The sequence below is a fragment of the Falco biarmicus genome, chromosome 4 (assembly GCF_023638135.1).
Source record: "Falco biarmicus isolate bFalBia1 chromosome 4, bFalBia1.pri, whole genome shotgun sequence".
Classification (NCBI taxonomy): Eukaryota; Metazoa; Chordata; class Aves; order Falconiformes; family Falconidae; genus Falco; species Falco biarmicus.
In genome coordinates this window covers 52,343,752-52,371,052 of record NC_079291.1, presented here as the reverse complement: position 1 = coordinate 52,371,052, position 27,301 = coordinate 52,343,752, and the positions used below count along the sequence as shown (strand labels likewise).

The 27,301-nt window shown below is 43.9% G+C and overlaps 1 protein-coding gene across 1 annotated transcript in view; it reads right to left on the bottom strand.

Annotated features, from left to right (window-relative positions):
* Positions 1 to 16,017: 16,017 nt before the first annotated feature.
* PTPRN2 (protein tyrosine phosphatase receptor type N2) overlaps positions 16,018 to 27,301 on the bottom strand; it is a 663,537-nt gene continuing 652,253 nt past the window's right edge. The window contains exons 22-23 of the mRNA XM_056337581.1: positions 26,124 to 26,197; positions 16,018 to 20,743 (exon numbers count right to left, since the gene is read on the bottom strand). Of these exons, the coding sequence (XP_056193556.1) occupies positions 20,672 to 20,743; positions 26,124 to 26,197 (146 nt within the window). The 3' untranslated portion in view covers positions 16,018 to 20,671. The remainder of the gene's footprint in view (positions 20,744 to 26,123; positions 26,198 to 27,301) is intronic.

Here is a 27,301-nt window from a genome sequence, read left to right as displayed (position 1 = left end):
TTTAATCAATTACAGTAAAAGTCAGGTAAGGCCAGTCTACCATGCCTGGTAAATTTTATCAACAAGTCTGAAAGACTGAATGTTTCTATTACTGTATTCAGATAATTACCACAGCCACTTACAATTGGATGGTCTGTAGTAGGAAAGATATTATTATTTTTGCAAATCCACCAAGTTATGCACTGAGGTGCCATTCAGGCTAGGACGGTTAGGAAGGCAATTGTCACAATCCTCCTGCAGCTCAAAGGGCTGAATAACAATTCTGGCCCAGGAGCAAGCCGTATACTGGGTTAAAACACCAGCAATTTTCACCTTGGGGTAAGGTTTAGTGGAACTCATTGTTTTTAATTTGCAGCTTTGAGAAGTGTAACCATCTATGTTTTATGGATTTTTCTTTTCCTATGAGGGAACTCATCAACTTTGATGTCTCTACCTATTGATTCTCTGTATTAAGGGATTGGTAAAACAGATTAACCACAATAGGATGTTAATTAAGACCATGTTTCAGCTTTCCAAAATTACTCTCTTTTTGCAGAAAGCTGATGAATTGACTGGCAGCAGAGACCATCCAAGCCAAGGAGTTAGAAGGTATAGATCGCAAGGGAAATGGTCCACACATCCAAGAGAAAGTCTGGAGACAATGCAATCCTGTTTTCACAACGTGCTGCGTGGGGCTGTTGCATCCGAGTGGTGCTAACAGTGTAAATAACACTTTTCAACAAAAAGGTAAATGCAAATGTCGTGTGTTGTGTTTTTCCACCCTGGTGCTCCCAGAACCCTGCTCTGGAGGAAGGAGCCTCTGCCCACCTTTTACTCTGGCTCTGCTCTGCCTTTCCCAAGCCTCATTTTTGACTGCACTCTCACTGAATGTTTTTATTCAGAGTCTGTAAACCTCAGTACCAGCTCGGCTCACATTAGTGTCAGAGAAGTATCTCTTGGCAGTTTACAAAAAAGAAAATAGGAAGTCAAGCATTATTTAATGTGAATGTGGTAGAGTGCCTATGCTGAGCTTCTCTTGGAGGTCTGAGGCTCCAGCTACCTGAAAAAGCTGATAAAAGCTGCTGTCATCCCGTGGTTCAGCTTCCCTCTCCCCCATGGCTCTGGCCCTGCTCTGCTGGGGTGACTCACAACACACGAGAAATCTGGGCTTTTTTTGCCTCAGTCTTCACTGGCAACGTTTCTTCCCACACCTCTCTAGTGGATGGACCACAAGGCAGGGACTGGGGGAACAAAGTCCCTCCCACTGCTGGAGAAGATCCGGCCTGTGACCACCTGATGAACCTGAATATACATGTCTGTGGGACCTGATGAGATGCATCCCCAGAGCCCTGAGTGACCTGGCTGATGCAGTTGCCAAGCCACAGTGATATCTGAAAAGTCATGGCAGTGAAGTGCCTGGTGACAGGAAAAAGGGAAACGTTGCACTCCTTTTTAATAAGGGTAGAAAGGAGGACACTGGGAACTACTGACCTGTCAGCTCATGCTGGTTTTGGCTGGGACAGAGTTAAATTTCTTCATGGTAGCTAGTATGGGGCTATGGTTTGGATTTGTGCTGAAAACAGTGTTGACAATACAGGGATGCTTTAGTTATTTCTGAGCAGTGCTTACACAGCGTCACGGCCTCCTCTGCCTCTCACCTGTCCGGGTTTCAGCTGGGAAAGGGTTAATTTTCTTCTTAGTAGCTGGTGCAGAGCTGTGTTTGGGATTTGGTGTGAGAACGATGTTGATAGCACACTGATGTTTTTGGTTGTTGCCCGGTAATGTTGCTGCTAAGTCAAGGACTTTCCAGTTTCTCAGGCCCTGCCAGCGAGAGGGCTGGAGGGGCACGGGAAACTGGGAGGGGACACAGCCAGGACAGGTGACCTGGACCAGCCAAAGGGATATTCCATACCATATGGTGTCATGCTGAGTATATAAGCTGAGGCAAGAAGAAGGAAAGGGGTGGCATTCAGCATTATGGTGTTTGTCTTCCCGAGTAACCGTTACGCGTGATGGATCCTGGCTTTCCTGGAGATGGCCGGACACCTGCTGGCCCATGGGAAGCGGTGAATGAATTCCTTGCTTTGCTTGCATGCGTGGCTTTTGCTCTACCTATTAAACTGTGTTTATCTCAACCCATGAATTCTCTCACTTCTACCCTTCCAGTTTTCTCCCCCATCCCACTGGGGGGAGCAAGCAAGTGGCTCTGTGGGGTGTAGCTGCCGACAAGCACTAAACCATGACACAGCCTCACCTCTGTGCCTGGGAAGATCATGGAACAGTTCCTCCTAGAAGCTATGCTAGGGCACATGGAGGACAGGGAGGTGATTCGACAGAGCCAGCATGGTTTCACCAAGAACAAATCCTGCCTGACCAACTTAGTGGACTTCTAAGGTGGAATGACTACATCAGTGGACAAGGGAAGAGCTATGGATGTCATCTATTTGGACTTCTGTAAAGACCTTTGACACGGTCTCCCTCAGCATCCTTCACTCTAAATTGAAGAGATGTGGGTTTGAGGGAAAGACTGTTTGGTGGATGAGGAATTGGTTGGATGGTCCCATCTAGAGGATAGTAGTCAACACCTCAATGTCGAGATGGATATCAGTGACAGTGCTGTCCCTCTGGGGTCCATGTTGACACTAGTACTGTTCAATATCTTCATCAGTGACATAGACAGTGGGATCAAGTGTACACTCAGCAAGCTTGCAAATGAAACCAAGCTGAGGGGTGCAGCTGGCAAGCCTGAGGGACAGGATGCCATCCAGAGGCACCTGGACAAGCTCGAGAAACGGGCCCATGGGAACCTCATGAGGTTCAACAAGGCCAAGCACAAGGTCCTGCAACTGGATCGGGGCATGCCCCCAATATCAATACAGGCTGGGAGTTGAAGAATTTGACAGCAGCCCTGACAAGAAGGACTTGAGGGTACTGGTAGATGAAAAGCTGGACATGAGCTGGCAATGTGCATTCACAGCCCAGAAGGCCAGATGTATCCTGGGCTGCATCAGAAGAAGTGTGGCCAGTAGGTCGAGGAAGGTGATTCTGCCCCTCTACTTGCTGTTCCAAGACCCCACCTGGAGTGCAGAGTTCAGCTCTGGAGCCCGCAGCAGAGGAAAGACAAGGACCTGTTGGAACCGGTCCAGAGGAGTGCCACAAAAATTATCAGAGTGGAACGCCTCTCCTAAGAGAGGCTAAGAGGCTGAGAAAGTTGGAGTTGCTCACCCTGGAGAAGAGAAGGCTCCGGGGAGACTTGATCTCAGCCTTTCAGTACTCAAAGGGGGTCTTGTAAGAAAGATGAGGACAGACCTTTTAGTAGGACCTGTTGTGATAAGATAAGGGGTAATGGTTTTAAACTAAAAGAGGGTAGATTTAGACTAGATATAAGGAAGAAATATTTTACAGTGCAGGTGGAGAAACACTGAAACAGGTTTCCCAGAGAGGTGATAGATGCCTCATCCCCAGAAACATTCAAGGCCAGGCTGGACGAGTCTCTGAACAGCCTGACCTAGTTGAAGATGTCCCTGCTCATTGCAGGGGGGTTGGACTAGATGGCCTTTAAAAGTCCCTTCCAACCCAAACTATGCTACAATTCCGTGATTCTGATGCAGACTAGAAGTTAGTGGGGCTATTCACTCAAGTTTCACTTGCATTGAAGTGTTGGCTTTTCAACTGCCCAGTGGTCTTTTAAAGCTGTATTTAGTCAGGAAAATGAGGAGAGTTTGCTTTTTATGCAGTGATATGGATTGCTTTTTGGCTATTCCAGCTGTGAGTGACAATAAATTGGATTGATGCCCAAGGGACATCTCTGGGGCTTGGTCAGGCTGGTGTGGTACAGTTTCAGAAAGAGACAGTACCATGTGGGCTGAGTCACCAGAGGCAAAACCCCCATTACAAAGGGATCCATCAGACTCTTGTGCCTCATAGCATCATGCAAGCTGGGGTCCATCTTGTAGTTGGGTTTCCAGAAAGAAATGTTGGCAGCACAGCTCTTCAGAGTCATGTACATGCTTATACCCAGTTAATTTCATTTTCTGTGTTGAAAAATTGAGGAGCGTGAGCTGTACAGCTTCAGAATACTGTTTAAAAGTGCATCTTTTCTGGATAGGTGGAGTATGCAAAATGTGGATACCTTTTTGAAGAAGCATCACTTTGATTATTGATATGATTTCCTACTTTCAACATTTTCTGGAAGGAAGAGGGATATTTGGTTCAGAGGCTATTTTAGCTGGTTCTATCCATTTTGCTGAACCAAGTTCCTCCCCCCTCCCCAAAAGGCTTTCTTTTTAATAACAGCTGTTATTTCTTTCCAGGTGCTGGGAAGAGAAGTCAAAGAAACCCCTCCTTGGGTTCCTTCCAGAAATAAAAAAGCCCAAAACATTTTGGCTGTCATTCAGGCCTGCCCTTTCATTAATTCTATTTCAATGTATTTTATATGACCATGCGTCTGTCTTTGCAACAGCAAGGAATCTCAGTGGGACAGAACAGCTTAATCGATCAGCAATCCTGGTCACCCAGAAAGAGTGTTAATTGGCCTTGGTACTTGAAGCATGTGACACCGCCTGACCTAATCATCAGAACTGGAGAAGTCAATAAATTAGAGGAGAAATGCAGATGGATAAAATAAGGACCCAATTCCATACAACATGCTGTGAACATCATTCCTGAAACCAGTAGCAGTATATGGAAAAGCCAAGTCAAGCATTCACTGGAGAAGGCCCAGGGGAGCTAAAAGCAAGAATAATTTTATGTTTTCAGAGTTTCACCTTTTAGTCTTCCATCATGTACATTTGATATGTCTTAGCAATTTGTCTGAAAGCTCCTAACCGAATCTGTGGAAATTATTCATTCTCCCACTCACCTTGCCCCTGCACTCCCCAGGGAGGGACTGAGGCCAGCGAAGCCAATGTGACCTGGTCAGGGGACTGGCAGGGACATGCCAAGGCTCACCTCTCTCTAAGAGAGGGGCAGCATTCACACAAAATTTGGTGTCTCTGTTAAATGCTGCAGGTGAAATCTCAGCTCCCGCTGCAGCAACAGGAGCAGGTTTGCTTAGCCCCCGGCTCCCGCATTTACCTCCAGCCACTGATGCGCTAATAACTCCAAGCTGCTAATTCAGGCCTGTAATTTAGACACATGAAGAAGCCAGTGCAAACACCTCCCACGGCACCTGCAGCATTAGCCTGGTGAGGGCTGAAGGAGAGTGGATCACCTTCAGAGGCAGGGCGATGTCCTTTCAGCCTTAATAAAAATGCTCCCATCCCTGTGCTGCAGATGAAGAACTTCAGTCCCTGGAGCTGGCAGGGGCGACTTTCCAAGTGTTGACTGCAAGGCATTAGCATGTGCAAGCACACGCTGCCCACGAGCACGGGGAAGGATGACCCTACATACACAGCCAGGTTCGAGCATGTGGGCTTTGGGCAGGCAGCCAGGGCAGGCAAAGGCTGGCAAGGGAAAAAGAGTCCGATATCCCAAACCTGCATGGGGGCAGAGGCCAGCCCTCTTGTACTGTGTGGCTGTATGAGTAGAACACTTAACGCCCCTCCCGTGGGGCTAGGTGGTGTCAGGACTGGGTCTGGAGTAAAGCAGCTCTTCGTCCTGCCTGCTCCAGAGGCAGCACGTACTGCAGTGAATCCTAACCTTCTATTAAACATTCAGAAAAAAAGAGGGAAATAATCAGTAGACATGTCTCACAGGCAATCTGGTAAAAGGAAGATGGCATAGAGAGTACCCCTCCCCCCTCCCTCTTGCATTCATGGTGAAGCCACAGCACTGGGGGGCACGAGCCCCTTCAGGGACAACCACCCTGGGACCCTCCTGTGGCAGATGCTATGAGAAAAACTAATTCACACCCTGCCTGGGGTATGGTCCTCCCGACAGCCAGCTGTGGATGCGAGCAGATCTCTGATGTGCTTAATGCCCACTGCTGTCCTGTCAGGACATGGCAGGTGGCACAAGATCCTCAGATGTGGGACAGGGAACCCAGGGAATACGTCAGCCCCCAGGCATGGAACCATTGGGACTGAAGTCCCAAGGATATGGATAATTAAAATGATGCCTATCACAACCTTTTGAACACCCATTTGGATTCTGAATTACCTTCTGGTTTTTGTCTTTAAGGGTAATAGTAGGCAAAGTATTTGTGACTGTCCCTGCAGCCATGAAGCTCCTCAAAAGCTGAGGTGATTTTATGATTAAATGTTTCTGGACATAGTAGATGGAAATTTTTTTCCCTCAGAACCCAGCAGGTGGGAAATGCACAGAATCCAGCCTGATTTTTTTTATGCAGTGAAAACTGAAAATGAAAATGAAGAGTTTCCTATTCAAGCCAGAAGCTGCAGGGACTGGGCTAAAGTCTCGGTCTGGGGTAACAAAGTCTCAGAAAAGGGTCCTTTGAAGTAGAGGGTCATGAAGAGCAAATTTTCAGTGAAATTTTTTCCATCTTTTTCCACCAAATATTGTTTTTTTTTAGTAGAAATCTGTCAGTTTTGCTGCTGACTCTCAAGCTAGTTTGAAGGTGGACATCTTCAGTTTTTTTTTCAAAAAATCCAATTTCAAATTTTCCAATTACACCTTAAATTAACTCTGGGCATCCTTACAGCAACTCTGGTATCTCTACTACGTATTTTGCACCCTGAGCCACTCTATAGAGCCACACAAGGGATGGAGAAGCATCAACTGCAGACTGCCATTATCTACATGCACATTCCCGTACTCAATGAAAATGAACATCACCATCCCTATTTTATAGGTGGCATAATGAAAGTATTTATCCTTGGTGTTCCATTAGGAACCCAAATCTGACTGTCTCCTTAGAAATTTGTCCCTAAACACCTCCCTTTTATTAAACACATCAAAAATCACAGCTACAACGAAAGAAAGCTTACTGGAAGGCTATCAGGTTTGCAGTTTCCAACCAGTTAGAACCACCTTGTGTTGGTGCAGTCAGTGGAGGGAACTGCTGGGAGAAGCACTGCTGCCAACCAAGTGCAGGGACACCAGTATCAGCAAAATGACTCCCAGCTCCTAGCAGAGCCAAGATGGTAGCGAAGGGGTGGACATCTCCTACACCGAAAGCTATGGATGCCCACCCATGAGCAAGCGAACATGTGCCTGGTAGGAGTGCTGTGACACTATTTTATCCAGTACAAATGTCTGGAGGTACACTTATCCATCTGTTGGCTGTCCACATAGCTGTGCTCTTATTCCCTGCCCCGTCGTTATTTATGTATATATAGATATATAGAGCTGTGATATATCTCACAGCTCCAGAGACAGTTGCACAGATAAACATCTGTAGGCAAGGTATGGTCCACAGTGGGAAGACTCACTGTGTTAGCAGAGAAGTTAACATAAATTTGCAGTCAAAAGTCACAGATTCAGTCCTATTACTTGCAACGCTCCAGCAAAATGCCTTTTAAAAAAATAAGCAAAGCTTAAAAAAAAAAAGATATCAGGAAGAAAGTTAACAAGGCACTAAAAACTCATTTTGTTGCCCTTCAAGTGCCAGAAGGTGTTCAGAGACAGCAGAGCTATTGATGTTAACTCAGATACGGGAGGAAAGGAGACCAGATTACAGTAGCCTGGCAGACAGGAAGGAGAAAAGACATAAGGAATAGGAGCAATAAGGATCAGGAGCAATAAAGTCTCCAGACCAGCCAGGTGAAAAGTGCAAACCTGTTTTGTCCCCTCCTTTCCATAGCTCACTTTTTCCTATAGCCAACAGAAGTGATCTGTACCACATCCTTTATCTGCTGGCCTTTCGCTGGAGAAGACAGGGTTTTTAAATAACAATAATAAAACTTTCCATTTGTATTTTAATAAGGAAACATTTCTTTTTATCAGATTACCAGGCCTGCCATGATTCACCTCCAAGCCCTTCATTTGGCTAATGAATTTATGCCCCTCTCTCTAGAGGGAGAAAATCTTGTCATTCACAAAATGATGCCATTATCAGCATATCTCATGCCGAGGAGAGGCAGGGAAAGAAATCCCTGCTCGGCTTCATTGGTGCTGGTCTCTCCTTCCTCCTGTGCTTGGCGCTATAAGCGGGAAGGTCATCACTTAGCTTGGACACTGCTCTGCTTGAGGGCTGCTGCCCTGTCTCAGAGCCTTTAAGGCCAGGAGGGACCACAGTGTGCTATGACACCACCCACCCCCACCCCCCCATTTGTCCTCTCTCAGATCAAGAGCTGTTACTTCGTTACAGTGCAAAAAGCTCCGCAAACCAAGTGGGATGGCCTCCCCAGTCCTTCAACTAAAGGTCAAACAAAGGTGAAATTCTGGCCAGAACATGGTCAAAAGAAGGCTGGACTTCGGTTGCTGTTGGGCCAGGATGTGATTCTGCATCTCTGGTGTGGACAGGGAGCTAATCCACCTGGCCACAACATCAGTCAGGTGGCTTTGAACTTTGTTAGACAGGCTGCCTTCCATCCCCACCGTTCTCTGAGCCATTTAACACCATGCCAGGGCAGCTTCACAGATCTGGCTCAGGACCCTGGGCATCCAGCTCACCACCTGCACTCCCATCATGAGTATCTGGCAAACATAAGTTTGAATACAGCAGAGAAGTAAACCTGTGACCCAGCACGTGGGACAGCTCTAAGAGCTGGAATACAGTCTGGTATTGTTTTTATAGTCTCTGGCTAAAAAAACACCACAAAAGTATTTTTTTTTCCTATGCAACTTCAGAATGTCTGTTCTTCATAATCCTCACACAAACTTAGCCTAGGCATGGGCAATCCTTGCTCTCAGCTGTGTGTTGCAGCCCTCCTGGTGCATCACAGAGGGTCTGTGGGAGCTGGGTCTAGCAGTTGTCTGTCAGTAGCCCAGCACTCCCATGAGGGATGCAGTTTCCCTGACCAGTGCCCCAGGCACGCTGGGGAATGGCAACTTTCAGGGGAGACCCAAAGCCCACAGCCAGGTGGGAGTCCTTCCAAATCTTGTGATGCTTCCCTTTCTGCAAGAGATGCTATTTCAGTAATGTCCTGCCTACCTAACACCCAGCCTGTATTTTCCACTGGAAACAGTATTTTTCCACTTTCAGCCCCAAACAATTCTGGGCTAAATACTGTACCACTGCTTCTCTCTGCTGACCTGGGAGGAAGCTGAAAGGATTAGCTGGGACTTCCACTTAATTTTTAGCTGGTTGGATTAGGGAAAGCAAATCCCACCCTCTATGCCTACATTAGAGACTGAGCAGTTGGGAGCAGATGGGACCAGGAGAGGAAAGTGTGTGTAGAAGTGAATACTTAGAGGGTTTATCAAAATATGTTAGTGGTACACTGCCACACTGTTATCTGCTCTCTCCTGGGAGGTCTAACCCGCACTGAGGCATCAGGCATTCCCTGGTCCTGGGTACGGGCAGGAGAAGCATATCAAGATCGTGGTGCTTCCTTTCCCTCTTGCCTAACCCTTCATATCTCACTGTATATTAAAGGGTAACTCAGACAACTAATTAAATTACTTTCCCCTGACTTAAACTTCATAATATTAAATAAGTTTTCACAGATGCCAAAAGTAAAAGCTGTAATGGCATTTTCAGCCAGCACTAAATTGATAATTCATTGACATACATTAGAAGTAGTGTAACAAATGCAGCATCAGCCAGCCATTCAGAACAAACCTTTAAAATTGTCTCAGTGACACATACGGGTCAGACCCAGCTAGACTTGTATATATAGGTGCAGGAGTCTGCTTTAGGATGGGGCGGGGGGAAGCATTGGTTATGCATGGCAGGGCTGTTTGTGCCTGCCGTTTACATAAGTCCTGCTTTTGCAGGGCTGGAATTCACCAAGGAAAATTGCAAAAGCTTTTACAAGCCAGCATGCTGCTAAAAAGAAGCCTTGTGAACATTTATGTGGTTTTGTGCACATCAGGTGTTGTGTTGGCTACTTTCAGAAAAGCAAGTTTGGGTGGATGCAGAAAAGGCAATGCTGGGAAGGTCTCCCAGGGTAAATACCCACAACACCGACAAAAATTACGGGATTTTTTTTTCCTCACTGAGAAGAACAAGATTATTAGAGACTGGAACATGTCCAAGCAGTGAGATGACAATACTGGCAGATCACTACAAAGGTGTCCATCCATCCCGTTCCTTGGTGAATGTGACAATACAGGGCTACTGCTGTAACCACTCTGCTCTAGAGCAAGGACCCACACCTTTCCTGCAGGGAGCGTGTTAACAGCAGGCTTATCTTCAAGATTTCTATTCTTATGCCATATACACTCATGTCAGAGGAGCACCAGCCTACAAACCATGTCCGTCTCTATTTGGCATCTCGGCCATGGGGGATAAGGGAGGTGGAAGTCAATCAGGGAAGGAATTTGGCACAACTGAGATTCCAGGCAAGACATGGGATGGAGTCTGTTTCAGCAAGCACAGCTGTAACAAATCTTTCAGAACAAAATACTTGAAAGTGTATGAACCAGCAGTGCATCAAAAATATTTTCTTTCCCAAGTCATCTCATTATCTCATCATGTTGTTATAGTGTCTTTACTCCCTCAGCTGCATGAAAAATAGAAAGAAGGTGATTTAACATAACAGACATAACCTAAGGGTTTCTCCAAAGGGCTCAGCATTCAGTGCTACAGCTGTACAGAATGCCAGATCCTATCTAACTGCTTAGGAGCACAACTTGGTCTGGTTGCCTGTTTTGTGGGTCCTTACAATGGAAGTGCATGCAATGGGCAGAACTGCAATTCATTTCAGACTAATCTTAATAGATCCCAACTTGTTACTTCACCTTCTATAATACCTTATTTTTTTAAAATAATAAAAATGCAGGCTCTCAGAATGAGCAGTAGAACAGAAAAAAAAAATCAATGATAAAGACCTTCTGTTCTGTAAGGAACATCTCTGAGTCAGGTCACTTACCCAGCTCCTTCAACCATGCATGGCTAAACACACCAGATGTTAAATTAACCTCCCTTTTCAAAAAGACATGTGTATTCCTGTTCATGGAAACAAATCTATAAATAATCAAAAGGTAATTCTGGAAAAAGTGGTGGTTTGTTTTTCCCCTTCAGCCACTTACAAGAGCTTCTTTTCAGCCTCGTCAATGCTTTTATCAGGATTGCAAAGCTGTGGGTCCACTTTGGCTTCTGCCCAGCAGATTAGGTGTAGCATCAGTAACACCGCAAGAACTGGTCTTGCTCATTCTCACTCTATCGTAATATCCGTGCGCAGGAACAAACATTTCTGACTTGGACAACACAAATGAAATCTGCTGGAAAATGGAGCAGATTTCCTGCGTGAAGGAAATGGATGCCACATTTAGAAACAAGTGCTACTAGAACACTGCTGTTCACTAGGTTTTTTTTTTACATGAACTCAAAAGTCTAAATACCATGTTTTTGGCCACTTTTCCCTTTTTTCCCCTCTTGTGCTGGAAGGCAACAGTGCCTATTCTCCCACACAATAGTGTCACTGGCTGCGAGGCACACAAAACCACTAAGCACTACCCAGCACCAAGGCTACTCTCCAGTTATGCCCTGCTGTGGTCACCGCAGCACCTCCTGCCCAGGCTTGGCATATGCTCAAGCAATGCTATCTGCTGCTGAAGTTATAGCCCTACCTGGAATCCAGTACCGATAGATGTTCAGACTGGCATAATGAGGGGTTTCAAACGGTGCTGCCCGTTTGGGAGTGGCGGGTTACACCTGGGACACTACTGCCCTGTGAAATTCCCTCCCATACCTTGAATTTTGGTAGAAGCTATAGAATCCAACTAGTAGGCACACGATGTGGGAGTCAGTTCCCTGAATATAGGTATCCAAAGTCATGTGAGGCACCTCAGGAGATTTAAGCCGCCAGCACAGGGCTGGCAAAGAAAACACAAGACTGGTCCCAGCCATGTGGCATGAGTGCCAGAGGCTAGGCAGGATACTCACAGCCTCTGCAGTGACAAGCACTGAATCCTGCCCAGAGGATAGGATTCAGCTCATGGATTAAGACACTTAAATATAAATGCTTCCATGTGCGCTACATGGCCAAGTGTCCACTACAGCAAATTACAACCTTGTTGGTGCAGCCTAGAGAGGGATTTATCTGTCCAATTGTAGGTGCGTCCTTTTGGGAAGCTGATTAGTAATCAGTCTGCATCAAGGGAAACTTCAGTTAGGTCTTGAAAAGATACTTTTAACAGAGAGGATGCAGAGGAATCTGCATCTCTGGAGACACTTGAAACTTGTCTGGAGATGACCCTGAGCTGTGTGCTGTACTGGGGGGGTGTGTTTGCACTATCTGAGCTGCAGAGCTCCACTTTAAAGACCATTCAGTAGCTCTCCACTGACTTTGAAAGGATACCAAAGCTATTTTAGTAAGTATCTTACTCTGTAAGCTGCATCCACCCCTTCTTGTCTAGATCCTACATAACTGATGGCATAAAGCAGAGGGATGAGCAACATGGCCATGGCTTTTGCAGGGGGAGGTCATGTCTGAAAAGCCTACTAAGAGGCTTTGAAGGAATCAGTGATCACGTTGATGTGGGTGATTTACTTGATATTTTGTACTTGGCTTCCTTTAAAAGCTTTTGGCAAAGGCTGTCCCATGAAAGATTCTTACAGAAACTGAGCTGCCATTGGATTAGGGGGAAGTTTTTTGAAGCTTAATGAGTGATTAAGAGATAAGAAACGGGTTGTGAGGGAAGAGACAGTTTTTGCAGTGGCAGTGGTTCCCCAACAAGGAGGAGGTGATAGCAAGGCAGCAGAGTGTGAATAACACGTTATGTAGGGTCATAAAAACAAACGTAATTTAACCATGAAGTGTCATGGAGAAACCTTGCGATAATGCAGAACTGTGAAGATGGCAGATGGAATCACTGATGACACACAAAGTAATGCACATCACGAAATACACATCCCTAACAATAAAGACAGAAAGATGACCTCCAGGCAAGCTATTGCCCTGAAGAAAAGGATTTGGTATTGCTGTGGATGAAGGTGGTTTGAGCGCCAGCTCTGTGCTCAGCAGTGGAGAAGGGCACTGGAGTGTTAGAAATTCCAAAGAAAAGGAAAAAATATAGAACTACACTACTTGACAGTAGGCTGCAGCCTGGCCCCTGTGCACCTCAGGGCACACACAGTAGAAACAGAAATGGACAAGATAAGATGAGAGGTAGCAAACGTGACCAAAGGCAGGGGACAACTTCTGTGAGGAGAAACAGGTCTTCAGTGCGGAACAGGAAGAACTGAGGAGGAATAGGATAAGTACATCCATAAAATCAGAAATTACTTCCCTGTTGCAGCACTATCAAAACTAGCTGGCTGCAACAAGGCTTTCACCATCCCATACCAGGTTAACTTCAAAAAGTGGTTCCCCCACCTTGCCCCAGCACAGCCACCAATGCCCCACAAGGTTCAAAAGTTCACCTACCATCTGCACAGTTTCTCCATCCTCTCCAGGCCAGTCCACCCTGCTCCTCCCGGGGCCTCTTCTTGTCTCTCCTCCCTCTCCTTCTTTCAGGTCTCTCTTCCTCCAGGGCTCCTCTTCCACCCCCCTTAGAGCTATTTAACTACTCAGCAGGAACCGGCCACAGCTGCACATTGTCCACGTCAGCCGACCCACCGCCCCTGAAGCCAGCCCCCAGCTGTACATTATCAATGTTAATTAACCTGCCTTCATTCCTCTACACTTCCCCTACACTTCCCTTTTTCTCACAAGTGATCCAACCCAGTTATGAGGGAATGGGTTTACAATATCAAAAGGAAATGCTTTTCTATGTAACAGTTAAATTTTGAAACTCCCCGTTTCAAGGTATGGGGTGAATAGGATGAATCACCTTATAGTAAAGCAGACATCTAAACTAGATCAGATAAATTGCAGCCTAAAAATGCTCGTTTTCCTTCACTGACTACCAAGGAACCTTATGATGAGTTGCTAGTCTGCAGAAGTCCATGCAAAAGCTACTCAGAGGTTGGTCAAGATGAATCCCACCTCGAACATCTGCTGGAAATAACAGACTAACACATTCCTGTATCTTTGAGAACTGTGACCAAAGCTCCTGCAGGGAAAAATCTGGTGCAGGGCAATATATGAGCCATATAGCCCAAAACTTAGCTTAAGTCTGTGTCTCCCAGGATGGACGTCCATGTAGACCCTTTTTTCAGTGTTGCTGATTTACTTCTGTGTGTGGGATAACTGGTGCATTCTCAAGGGAGGAAATTAATTTTTGGCTTAACTCCACTGCAGTAAGAATTTCCCCAAGGATTTGGTTGTTTCAAGCACACGGTGTGCTGGTCCTGTCACTAAACCAAGAATAAACACAGCATACCAGTTACCCCTCCCGCTGGGTGCGCGGTTCTTTGTATTTGTCCACCATGCAAAACAGAAGCACCAATCTCATCCACACTGAACTTTACAACAAGTTTTAAAAATGAAACCCCGAGGAACTTTGGGCAACTTGAACTGGGTTTTACACCGTGTGAGGGGCTGCAGTGGTTCAGTTAGGAGCTGCAGAAACGAGTCTCTCCCTTTCGCGCTGGCACCAAGCAGAGCAGCAGATGGGCAGCTCTTTCCTCCTCACCCCCTTTGCTGGGTTCTGTCTCCCTGCTCACGCTCAGCTCATGCTCAGAGGAAGTGTGTTACCACAGCACGGGCTGTGTAACAGGAATGTTCGGGTGTGCCAGGCATGCTCCAGGCTCATACACCCAGCTCCTTCCCAAGCCCTACCAGAAGCCAGTACCCAGATAATGAGCTAGAGCCAAAAATACAAACCAAGAACACTGCCACCAAAGTAATGCCCCTAGCAGCAGCTGAGACGCTGTCATGCAGTCGGAGCACTGGAGAGCTGCGTGTATCTGTGTAGCATGAAGCAAAGCAAGTGCTGGCTGCATGAATCGACGTATGAGCAGCTGATGGCTTTCGTGTTTGGCCTAGAAGATACATAATGCTCCAATAGTTACATAGTTAAATACATTTCTCTTTTTGTCCTCCATCTGATGTTACCAGAGGCTTCAGAAAGCTATCTTGGAGATGAAAGACCTCCTAAATTACACCACTAGGAAAATAGTGGTAATGGTGCATATATGCCACTTCCAAGATGAAAGTCACCTTCTTACACTGAGCAAGGCATAGATATTAAAATGCACAACTATTTAAACAAGGTTAAAGAATGTAAAATGTGATTCTTCTGATGGGAAGGGAGTGAGCTGGACCAGGACGTTTTCTACCTCTCTATTCACATTTTTCTAGTGATTTCCAGGTAAGCAGCAAACTATTTGAAGTCTTCTTCAAAACACAAATGAAATTTTAACACACAATATAGGACCATGAAAATTGCCGTACCAGGGCTGTCTAATCCCAAAGACTGCCTCTGATAACAGCTAACAATAGATATTTCATGGAAAAATATAAACCTTCATGTAACGGGCAGTGCTTAAGGGAAAATTACTTCCTATCCTCCAGGGAAAAGAATGTTTATTTTATGCTGTGCGTTTGTAGGAACCTTAGACTTTATTCCTCTTAATATAACAGTGAGTATTTTCCATCACCCGTTCAAATCCTTCTGTGAATACAGCTACTATTTTAAAACTATACATTCTTGGGCAGTCTGTACCACCCATTATGTGATGCTGAACCACCAGCCTTCCCTCCCCGAAACCATTTTCCTGCCTTTATTTTTCCTGAAAGAGGGCATCACTTACTCCGTTTATTAACTGGTACACTCTGTGACACACAGTACAGGCCAATTTTTTTCACTTCCCGGTTATACAAGGAGGGTCACTGTAATTTAGTCATTTTTTTGCCTGCTTCACATTCTGGTCTGAACCCAAGAGTCTGCCTTGATCAGAATCCTGGAAGCTGCACCACCGCAGCCACACAGCCCAGCCAGGGGCGGCTGCAATGACTTCTGCTCCGAGCAGATTAAACGTGCACCTCTAAGCTGTCAGCAGGTGTCTGTGCCCTCTCCGTCAGCCCCCTGAGCCCACCTCGGGTAGTCACAATCCAGCTCTCCAGCAACAGACGGAGGTACCACTCCCACCCCCCAAATAAAAGCAAAGCACCAGCTGTTAATGCTGTATTCACAATACCGTACTCCACAGACAACGTGACTTTATTCACAAATATGATTTTTACAGAGGTAGAACAAAATACTTTGTATCATCTTTTTTTTTTTTTAAACTATATACATATAAAGAATATAATAGAATGACAAGAAAGAAAAGGTTGTAAACAAAACAATATTATGCCATCAAATACAGTACAAACAGCATGCAAGAACAGCTTCAAATGAAATCTTGCTGGTGTAACTTCATTTTATTTCTAATGTGGTAAATGAAGAGTAGTAAAGAGTCATGCTCTAATTGGATTGAGTATGCCACAGCTCTGCAATTTTGTTTTAGTTTTTTTTTCTTTTCTATTACAATAAACCAACAGGATAGCTTTCTTTTCACTGTGGTGGGAAATGCTTTTGTAATGCCCAATGTAATCTCAACAGAAAAATATAATAATCAAATCTACAAAGTGTACTCTCATTTAAAAAGCAAAACCATAGAAACTGTACAGTTTTAAAAAGCGAATTATCTCAACTGCTTCTTAAGAGAATTTTCTAAAGAAAGAATAAAATATGCAGAATAAAAATTAGGAGAGCTATTGTTCTGTAACAAAGCTAATCAAATACTTGTTTTCTATTCCAATAAACAGTTTTTTTAATTAATTACTATTCTGGAAATTATGAAGTGGGCTGGGTTTTATTAATGTTCCACTTGAATAATAAAGCATGAACTCCTTCCAGGTACTATAGCTGTCATTCCCTTGGGGATGGATGGAGATTGGTTCTGCATGCACGCTAGAGACAGGAACAAGGTTTAGTCATTGGCATAGATTTTAAAAATATTTTAAAATACTTCAGATTTTAGTAGCATCTATAAAAATAATCTTGCTTGTTTTGCTACTGGATTGAGATCTGGATATGGGATTTTCTGCTGAAATTCATTCTTGGCCTTTGCACTTGCCAAGGACTTCCACTGGATGTTCCCTGGGCTGCACCAGGTCCCCCAGATGGTGGTCAACAGCAATGGTTGGAGCTCACACCTGAAACACGTGAAGCCAACAGCAAATCCCATGCTGTCTTCACTGTGTCTAGGGCTGAACCTCAAGGACCTGGGGTTTGGGGAATGGTGCTGTCCTGCCCCTCCACCCCCCTAAATTCCAGCCCACGGCATGGGAGGGGCAAAGGCTGGAGAGAGTCCCATGAGCTATATCAGTGCTGCTGACAGCCACCTCCCCGTCCCTCACATCTGCACTGTGACTATGTCAGCGCGGGGTCTGGCCAGCTCACTGCCCTGCTCGTGGCCAGCAGCTGTGCACACTGCCGTGCCTGTGGAAAAAGAGAGTTTTCTCCTCTGCCGCAGGCTTTGACCAGCAAGGAAGGAAACTGTGAGCACTGGAGTTAAATCACCCTCCCGCAGCTCCCCCCTTTAAATGACATTTAAAGATTCAACCACACAAGCACTTGTAGATTCAATTTGTCTTCATCAAGAACATGAGGATGGTCAATTTTAAACACATGCTGTTTATGGCTATGGATCAGGCACCGTCCCAAGCTTCAATCGCAATGAGTTTACTAAAGATCAAGCAGAATATTGGACAGGGAAAGACAGTAGGTCTCATTTGACTCTGGGCTCTCAGGTGATCCTGGCTTCCAGGAAGAAGCTCAACTCCACCTGTCAGTGAACATGGAGCAGGACCCACGTCCAGTGCAAGTGGCTGTGGCTGGCCTGAACAACGTCCTTCATGAAATCACCAGGATTAAGTTAACTGCAGTGAAAAGGGTAAAGAAATACCTGCCCTGCATGAGAAATCCATCTCTGTGGCTTCATCCATGGCTTTGGCATCTTCCCAGGAAACGGCCTGTCAAACCCCTTCCGGATTGCCCTGGTGCAACTGAAACCTGCATTTCCCTATTAGGCCCTGCAGAAGATTATCACCCCCAGAAGCAGGGCGTTTATTGAGAGGTGTGAACAGTATACCACCTGCACAGACGAAATACTCTGTGTGATAGTTTACAGTCAACAGAACAAGCCTGGCACCTCTTTGTGGAAGAACTGTACAAAAAATGGCTGAAATAACAGGATTGTCAATGACATTCAGTGGGAGATACTCTAACCCTCTGAGTAAGACTGCATCTTTCTGTTGTGTAAACTGGTCTACAAGTATGAATAAAACAATACATCCCTGCCCCATTAGCCTTGGGGAAGATTAATGCCCTCTAATCTACGCTAAATAAACTCCGAAGCATGAAGAGCAATATTTAAGTCGTACACTCAGCTGCTTGTGAATTAATAGGGATTACCCTGAAATTGCTATTATGAAATGCAAATATTTGCAAAAGAACAATTAAAAAATATTCCTGAAGTGCGAACGAGAGGCTCGTCAGCCCTGTTTGTGGTATGCACAGGGACAGTCACAAGGCGAACGCTAATGAATCCCAGGGCAGAAATCTGTGCTAAAAACCCATCAGCCGTTTGGCAGCAGGTAATGGCACAGCGTCTTGCACAGGGAAATAATTCTACCTGGTAATCAGAGGGCTTGGCTTAGGATGCCCTAATTTTTGATTCTTTGGACAGTTTGTTTGGATATAACTACCTGTATTTTCAGAAAACTGCAGTACATGGCTCACAGTAAATCTACTTCAAACACTTGCTGATACTGCTCAAACTGATCTCATCTGCCCGGATCTGCAATTTTGTGTTAGCTAAAGTAATAAAAGAATCCTGCTAAACCTAAATTATCAAATGAAAAAGGCAATTTTCTCATTTATACTCCATTAGTTTTTTAGTTATTGCTAGGAAAGCTCTAAAATGCTTAGGCCATAAAATAAACATGTGGCTTAATGTACAGTATGTGTACTTAAGAGGATGATGGCATCTGTAGTAACTGCTCTGTACTGCTATAGTAACGGAATGCATGAATTAAGCAACAGCACATACCAAGTAAAGCATACAAAAACGTATGGCAAAAAGTAACAGGAGTTCTGCTTTTTTTTTTTTTTTTTTTTTTAAATAACTCTTTAATTGCTAAAAAGAAGAAATCACCAATATCCACACCTACAACACAAAATTGCAACATGGTTGATTTCGATAGATGCCTGTTACCTCTGTGTCAGCAAAAATCTGTGATACTGTTCTAACATTTCACTGATTAGAAGTTTATAAAAGCTTCCCCTTCCCAAATTAAATTAAACTACATACTTCCCAGTGCTGAATTCAAATGATTAACCTAATATGGTTTCAAGCCCACAACACTGTTAAGATTTTTGGAAAAAAAGCACCCCACATTCTTACATCATGGAGATGTAGGATAGCATAAAAAAGCGTCCACATATTCAGTTTTGAAAATGAAATTAAAAGCCTAGATCACTTAGGTAACTTGTAGAATTTTACTCCCAGACCCTTCATTCAAACGTATCAGTGTACTTTTTATCAATAATGGAAATTCCTTCACAAGAGTACCACAACTAAACCTGTGAATTCACATAAGCAAGACTGCAAAACCAAACTGTTTATGGACATATTTTAGCATTACTTTGCAACAGTGGGCATTAGGATTTTGTGAACACAAGAATCTCTGAAATTCAACCTGTGTGCTTCTTTATCCCTTAATGGTTAATTAAAATAGGTATCATTCAGAACAAGGAGTGAGCAGAGCCTCTGCAGAAAGGTGCAACGAACGTCTGGATCAGACAAACTCGATGAGGATCATAAAACGCAGATTGGAGATTTCTCCTTCAGCCAGGCTTTTACAGAAATATATTTTCCCGGCTACAAAGGATGGCACAGCACAGTTTTACAGAGGGAAATGCAAAAATATAAAGAGGAAAGTCTCATTTTCTTCCTCAGTAATCCCGTAACATCAACAATCTGTTTCCGTAACAGCTCTGGACATTTACCTGACTGCTGCCAGGGCCTTTCCCCATCACCCGAGGTGAGTCTATGCTCTCCTTTCCACTGTCAGTGGTAGGTACACGGTCAGAGTTGTGCTCCTTATCCCCTGGCTTCCCATTAATGTGACCAACTTGTTATCCCCAGTTGCAACAACTGTGCAGGCCTATTTACTTATAGTTCAGATTTTCTTCCATTCACGGCACAAAGCTGAAAAGTAAACAACAGTTAAGAAAACATTTGCTTGCCGAAGCCCAGCATGAGGAGGTGCAAGCTCTCTTTGCCTGAGCCTGGACCTGTGTTTACTCACACCCTCAGCACTGTTTCATGCTCTAGCTTGGCATTGTATAGGAACAATCACCATACTCTTCAGCTCCCCCCGCCTCATTCAGCCTTTGAGAAGTTACGAAATATAACAGAACACTGTTTTCTGAGACTATATTGACTGCACTAATTACCCACAATACTGTATATTTGCTATTAAGAACATGAATGTGTGCTTTCAAAGTGTGACTGACATTCAGGGCTTTGAGGATGTGAAAGGCATTTGATGGATTGTTCTGTCACTTAATCCGAGGCTTCGATGTACTTTTAAAAATTTGTTTAAAACCCCAAAAAACAGAATACACATTTTTAACTGTTGAACTTTTACCAGCTAAAGGAGTTTTTAAGGACCCTATCACTATGTGGTTACAACAGAAGATACACAGTTAAGGTCAGGTCACGGTTTCCAAGAACATTCACAGGGACTGAGGATGAGGAAAATGAGGGACGGATCCTGTGGGAACCTTCGGGAGACTGAGCTGCTCACTGGGGAAGTGCCTTGAGTATTGCATTCACTTCCTCTGCAACCGCTGTCAAAGCAAACTCAAACTGCTCCTGCAGAAAGAACAAACACATACTCTGAATAATAAAACAAAACACTTTCCAAAGCGCACTATTCTGCAGCCGAGAATCCTCAAGACATTGTTAAAAATATGAATATGCAGGATGAACTGTAGACTGCAACGGAAAGGAACAAAATGTTCTGGGATTATTGATGCCATATAACATGTTTGACAGCATCCTGAAGCCGGAGTCATTTTAATGGAGAAAAATGTTGGTAGCAGAAACTAAGCTATTGGGACACAATGATGTATTGCAATTGCGTGGTCAGAAGGGTTTGGGAGTAGTTGATCGCCAGCCACTTCCTTCTGACACAGAGATGGAAAGTCATTAACATAATTGAGATATGAAATAGGTGAGATGCTGCAAAGCAGAGCCTTTGGCTTTTCTCAGGACTGTTTCTAGGTGAAATCAGTTAGAATAAATACCTCCTCACCTTATATCTATTATATAGAACAGTATCTGCTTTTTGGTTTGCCTGTTATTGCTCTTGCTCAGTCTCCCTTTTTAACAGCCTTTCTGTACCTACAAATCGCCTAATGATTTTTAGCCCACTCCTATTTAAGAAATACCTGGGATAGCTTCTCCCTGCTATTAATTTACTGTAAGCATAAAACCAAAATTACTGACAGGCTTCTGTGCTGGGTTGGCAGAAATGGGAAGGACATAGCCATGTATGGCCACCTCTTCTAAGTGCAACCCTAACACGCTCCTGAACAGTATAGTCCTATGGAAGGATGACAAGTTTTACTTCCTCAAGGTTAACAGGTGTTGTATTTTCTAGGCAAGTAATTTTTCCCAGAAATTTAGCTTACTGAAATATCTGACAGGATGATTTGGCATTTATGACTTTTCAGATGAAAAAAGATATGTGGACAGTTTACTCAGAATAGCGGCAGATCAAGGATACCAGACAAGGACTGTGAAGATGTTTCTGGACTTTCTGTAAGTACTCCAGTGGGTTAAGCCAGCTGGGCTCAAGAGCTGCTGAAGAATTGACTTTGAGAATGAAGGTCAGAGACACACCCTGCAAAGCATCCTGAGATCACTGCTGGGATACTGTCTGTGTTTCCAGTTAGAAAACTGGTGGTCTGGTAGGTACCTGAAGCCCCTCAGTTTGCACTGCCAGAGGCTGCGTGGGACGGCTGCAGGCATGTAAGCAGCAGCGGTGGATGGCTGCCGAACACAGCCAGCCCCCAAAGGTGGTTACTGGACTAAACAGCATTTGTTTTCCAAGTGTCTCACCTTCCTGCAGAAATCTACAGGAAGGATGAAAGAACAAACTACAAATGTGCAACTCAGAGTTCAGAAAGGCAGCTGACTTCTAATTCCTGCAATTCAGTGCCAGTCTCCTCTGCCTTCTCTTACCCCACTGCAGTCACCTCTCATGTGGAGATGCCTCAGAAAGAAGCAACGAAGGGCACAGTTCCTGAGCAGAAAAGAAGAACAAAGCTCAGAATAATTTCTCAGAGACACTGACATTCAAGAATTTTGCTGTCTGCTTGGTGCTGTCAAAGTAGCATCCTTGTATATTTCCTGGACTGCAGCCAATAGCTTTTAATCAGACATCAATTCACCCTAAAGAGTAGGACTCATCCTCATTAGGCACAGAAAATGGTGTCTATGCCTGCCTATGCCTCCCTACACTCCACAAGGTCTCTGCAATTAAAGAAAAGACTGGAAATGCTGGTGGCCACCCGGGACCATCGGTTGTACTTTAACTGGAGTACACTGAATGTGTGAGAGGAGCTGGAGGGCAGGGGAGGCAGAGAGGGCATTCATCTGGACATGCTGTGCCAGAACCAAACCAGGTGCTTGTACTAGCTCAAAAAACTTGGAAATTTGGAAGGAAATTTGGAAATTTGGAATTTGGAAGGAAAAAGGAAATTCGGGCTTACGCATGAGAAGTGATTGCCTCCAGGAAAAAGAACCTTGGCTTCTTTGGAAGGTTGGAGACCCTTGTGCTGGGGCTGGTAGCAGCAGGGTGAAGCAGATGCTCCCGGGATGCTGGTGTTCAGATATGAGTGGGAGAGTTGGTCCCCACTGCTGCCAGTCCTTAGAGCATGGGGAGCACAACAGCAGAAGAGGCTGATCTGAGCACTATGGGGTTGACATGGTGATGCAGCCAAGTTTCAGAGATGTGCAGATGCCTCTTCCAAGATGTGGGCGTCAGTTCGGAAGAAACTGGTGCTGCCCATGGTAAAGAGGCTACCTAATGTGCTCTTCATCTGATTTTTTCATAGTCAGGAAAAGTTTGTAAGATCAGGGACTACAATACATTGATATTAGTCCCATTGGCGAAAACAACTCCTATTACTCTGAAGTTATTCATTGAGCAAATCTGCCCTTTGACCTTGTTGTTCCGAGATGTGTTCACCTTATTGTGAAGATCTGTCAGCCCTCTGACCTGCGAGTGCTTTTGCCCCTCACGGTGGGGTACCCCTCCTGTGAGCACAGGGTATCACTGCATTGCCTAAGAAAAAGTCTGTCTCCCCTGGAAGACTGAAAGACTGATCAAGATGAACTCCAAAGTTCAGTATGGATTTTGAGGCAAGTTTGGTGGATCCCACCAGCGAAAGTTAGGTGTGATCTTAAATTACTGAGGCAAAACAACTTACAAAGCATAATCTTTACAGCCAAAGCTCAACACTGACTGCCAAACACTGCAGTAAAGGGGACAGCAGAGCAGACACATGAGATACGTGAGGACATGGTCCTTCTGCGATGGTGCAGCTCTTCCCTTTCCTTCCTTCTGCATAATATGCACAGGTGAAACACAGATAGTGCAGCTTCCACCGATGTGTATCACCACCCTCCAAAGAAAAGCCTTGACACACCTTCTGCACTCTTCCATGAGAACAACCACAGTTAAAGCAAATTAATTTCAGATATTTTTCAAGGAGCTCAGTCTGTTGTTTTGTACAGCCACACTGTCATTCACATATGATATTTGCCTATACAAGACTGACTGGAGATGAATTTTAACGTCTAGCTTTGCCTAGAAAACAGAGCCGGACAGGCATTTTGTGGACTCAGTCCATATATAACACAGAGGTGACAAGAATATATTTAATAAAAAATAATAAGCTATGTTTCATTAAGTTTACAAATAAAAATTCCTAAGAAAACAAACAGAGTACACGTAGCATACATGAAAGAACCTTAGCTAATTATTACAGATTACAAGAGGAAAGATAAAGGAGAAGAGAGAAAAAAAGGAAATATATATTCCTCCCATCACACAGAATGCACTTCTGCCTTCATTACTTTTTCCTCTCACATGTGGCATATCAATTCTATTTTATGATTCCCCTGCAAAAAAACCCCACAAAACCACAAGCCCTCTTATTATGCTTCTCAGAAATGTAGAATGTCGTTATGATAATTTCATTACCATTTATTATATACAGTGCCTTTGAATTAAAGATCCCTTCCAGAAGACAAAATGTTGCAAACAAATCTTTCACATGCCTATTGAAAATGTGGAGCGCTGCCTGCTGGAAACACAATAACATTGCTGAAGTAAGTTGGTGTTTATTTTGCCTAGGGATATTCTGTAATTGGCATTTCTAACCTGACTTTTAATCCATCGTTTTAAATTACTCCAAGAGTCTAATATTCCTCATTTGTATTCAGTTGGGAGAGCACAGGGGTTTGTTTAAATCCATCAGAAAAATTCTCTGGGGATTCTGCATTGCTAGCATGTAACCAGATATTTATAATTTGCAACACATTAGCTTGAATAAGTGATTTGGGTGGTTTTGAGAAAATGACAATGATGGAAGAAGGAGCAAGAGGAGAGATAAGCAATATCCTGAGAAAATTTTTCATCCTGGATGAAAACACAGGATACATTTCTTTTCTGGAGCTCTTCCAGATAAATGGCCGAAGGGGAAAAACACATCTTGAGTGAGATTTTCATGGGACTTAAGTAACTATTTCTGAGTTAAGTAAGAAAAGTTGTTCACATAAACTCATTCTTTGGTTCTGGAGCTATGTTTTTTCTTTTGTTGAAGGCAACAAGCTGTAATTTCTCTGCCCTTAGAGGGAAACTGGAATCTGAGCTCTATATTTTTGCAGAGCTGCCACGTATTTTGTATGCATTTACAGGACTTGCATGTTCCCTCAGAGTAAATATATGTGACATTGGGTACTGTGTGCTATATGCATTTTTCTTCCAGTCTGAATAATCAAAGCAGAAGAAAGATTTGTGCAGTGCTATGTCCTGCATAGAGATAAAGATTAGTTAGCTTTGACTGGCTCATCTTTATTTTTCATGCACTTAGTCTATTTGAAATAATAACTAAATGTCCTCCCAACTGTTCTCCAGCACCACTTCTCCTAGTATTAGTGGAAAGATAAAATGATTATGAAGACATTCAAGAAAAGTTATGAACCAATGATTCCTGCAACACACATTTATTTCACCTTCGTCCCTCAGCAATTTCAACTCCATAAACGCTGCAGACTCTCCTATCAGTTTCAGCCTGGCCAAGACAGAGTGCTGCCACATTGCCCTTGCTACTCAGTTTGGGGCTGTAACTCTCATTCGATACTTACATCGTCATATACAGATTTATTTGGTCTCCATGCCATGAACGATTTTCTCTATTGTCATGCTTGCAGCTCTTAACTTGCAGCAAATAGCCCCAAATATAATTCCATACATCACTGAAATTGTTAATAATAGAAAGTTTCATTTCTAATTTAAGGGACTACAATCACACCATCAGCTATCTTTAAAAGTTTTACATCGTGTCAAAACTATTACAACTGTCCGGAAATATAGAGCAAGATAATCACCTTACCAAAGGGTACAAGTATAATTACCATGCTACACCCATAAAGGACATGGATTTATGCAAGATGTAAGCTCTTCTGTTCAAAGATACTAAAAATGACACAACTTCCTATAAAACCCTATTTCCTTTAATTGTAAATATTTTTTTCCACAAAAAAAATAAAATCAGCAGTTACATTCTCTTTAATAACTTGAAGCTTTTAAAAAAATACTGCATTCACAGTTATGAACAGATACTCTAAGAAAATAATCCATATTTCAGGATGAAAGCAAGAACATTCTTTCAAATGCACATTTTCTTTAGTAGGCTATAGATTGTTGTCTTGACTGCCTTTCATATATGGTAATCAAGATAGATGCTGGAGATGTTACAAGAAGGAGCAGTAAACACCAAAGAAAGTAGCCTAGATAAATCTTCAGCATAAATAAACCTCAGTTGGTAGGGAGCCAAACAGAGTAATCAGCAAGCGACCTGCGTTAAATTAGGTCATACCCTCTCTCTTCTGTCATGAAAACAACTACTGTGAAAGACCTTTAATGTATTTAAAATCCCAGTGGATTTATTGACAGTACCTTTGTCTGGACCATGCCTGGTCTCTGGTCCCTCAAGTGCTCCAGGGTAGCAGCAATATCAATCTCTTTAGCACCTGCAACAAACCACAAATTGGGCTGAGTTCAGAGCACAAGATAATCCATGCTGCATCTGTCAATCTCTTGCTATCGGGTTCCCTTTGGGCTAACAGTACAATTGAAAATTATTACATCCATCTCTCAGCAGACTTGGCAGGCAGCTGCAATTTTTGTGTTCATATAGAAAAATAAGAGGTTGAGGCAGCTTTTATTAACATTAATTCAAGAAAAGCCAGAGAAAAACAAATTCTTAAAAATGCCTCTGCACCTAGAGCAGAATACATTTTGCAGAACCTAAGGGCCAGTTGTGGCAATGCCACCGAGTGCCCTTCTGTCACTTCTAAGAGTATGCACTGAACCAAGGGCCTGAACCACACAAAGATTTACGCTGTTAAAACAAGACTTAGGTGAACTTTTGTCATTTGCAGCTGAGATCCAGAAAACCTGTCTGTGGTTTCCTAGATCAGGACGTGCCAGACCATCTTGCTGCATGATCACTCTTTCAGCCAGCAAATCCATGGCATTTTCTTTAGGTTATACTTTGGCTGTCTGGACATCGCTGCTGTGTAGTGATCAGCAGCACCAGGATGCAGAAAATAGACATGCACAGCCTGACTGCCGCAGGGCCCGGCTCCCTTCTTGGTGCAAATGAGAGTGTTTTCTTTTAAGACATGATCTGTGGAGATCAAAGCAAGTCCTTGGTGCCTCTCACCTTTTTTAAAATAGCCCAGACCCTGGAGAACCAAAGGGGAAATCAGGGATGCTGGTTTCCTGCTCGATTTCCTCCGGTTTAAGACATTTCAAAACAACCCTCCTCATTTTCCTCAACTGCCTAACTTGAAACCTGTTTTTGAAGGCATTGAGAGGAAATTCGGATTTTGGTGCCTCCTGTATGAAGTTCATGAGTAGAAAACTGACTGGAAATCCTTGGAGCTACACTCCAGCTACAGAGTTTGGCTCCTTCGCATCCTTCCCTTTCTGCATCTTTCAAGAACATCACACAGTGCCAAAGCATCGGGCAGATGGGCAGAGGGTCATCCCAGCCCAAGTGCAAGTGCCCCATCTCTGTTCCCCTATACCCTACTGCCCTGGTAGTCCATGCGTTCTCCGAGGGCAGATGT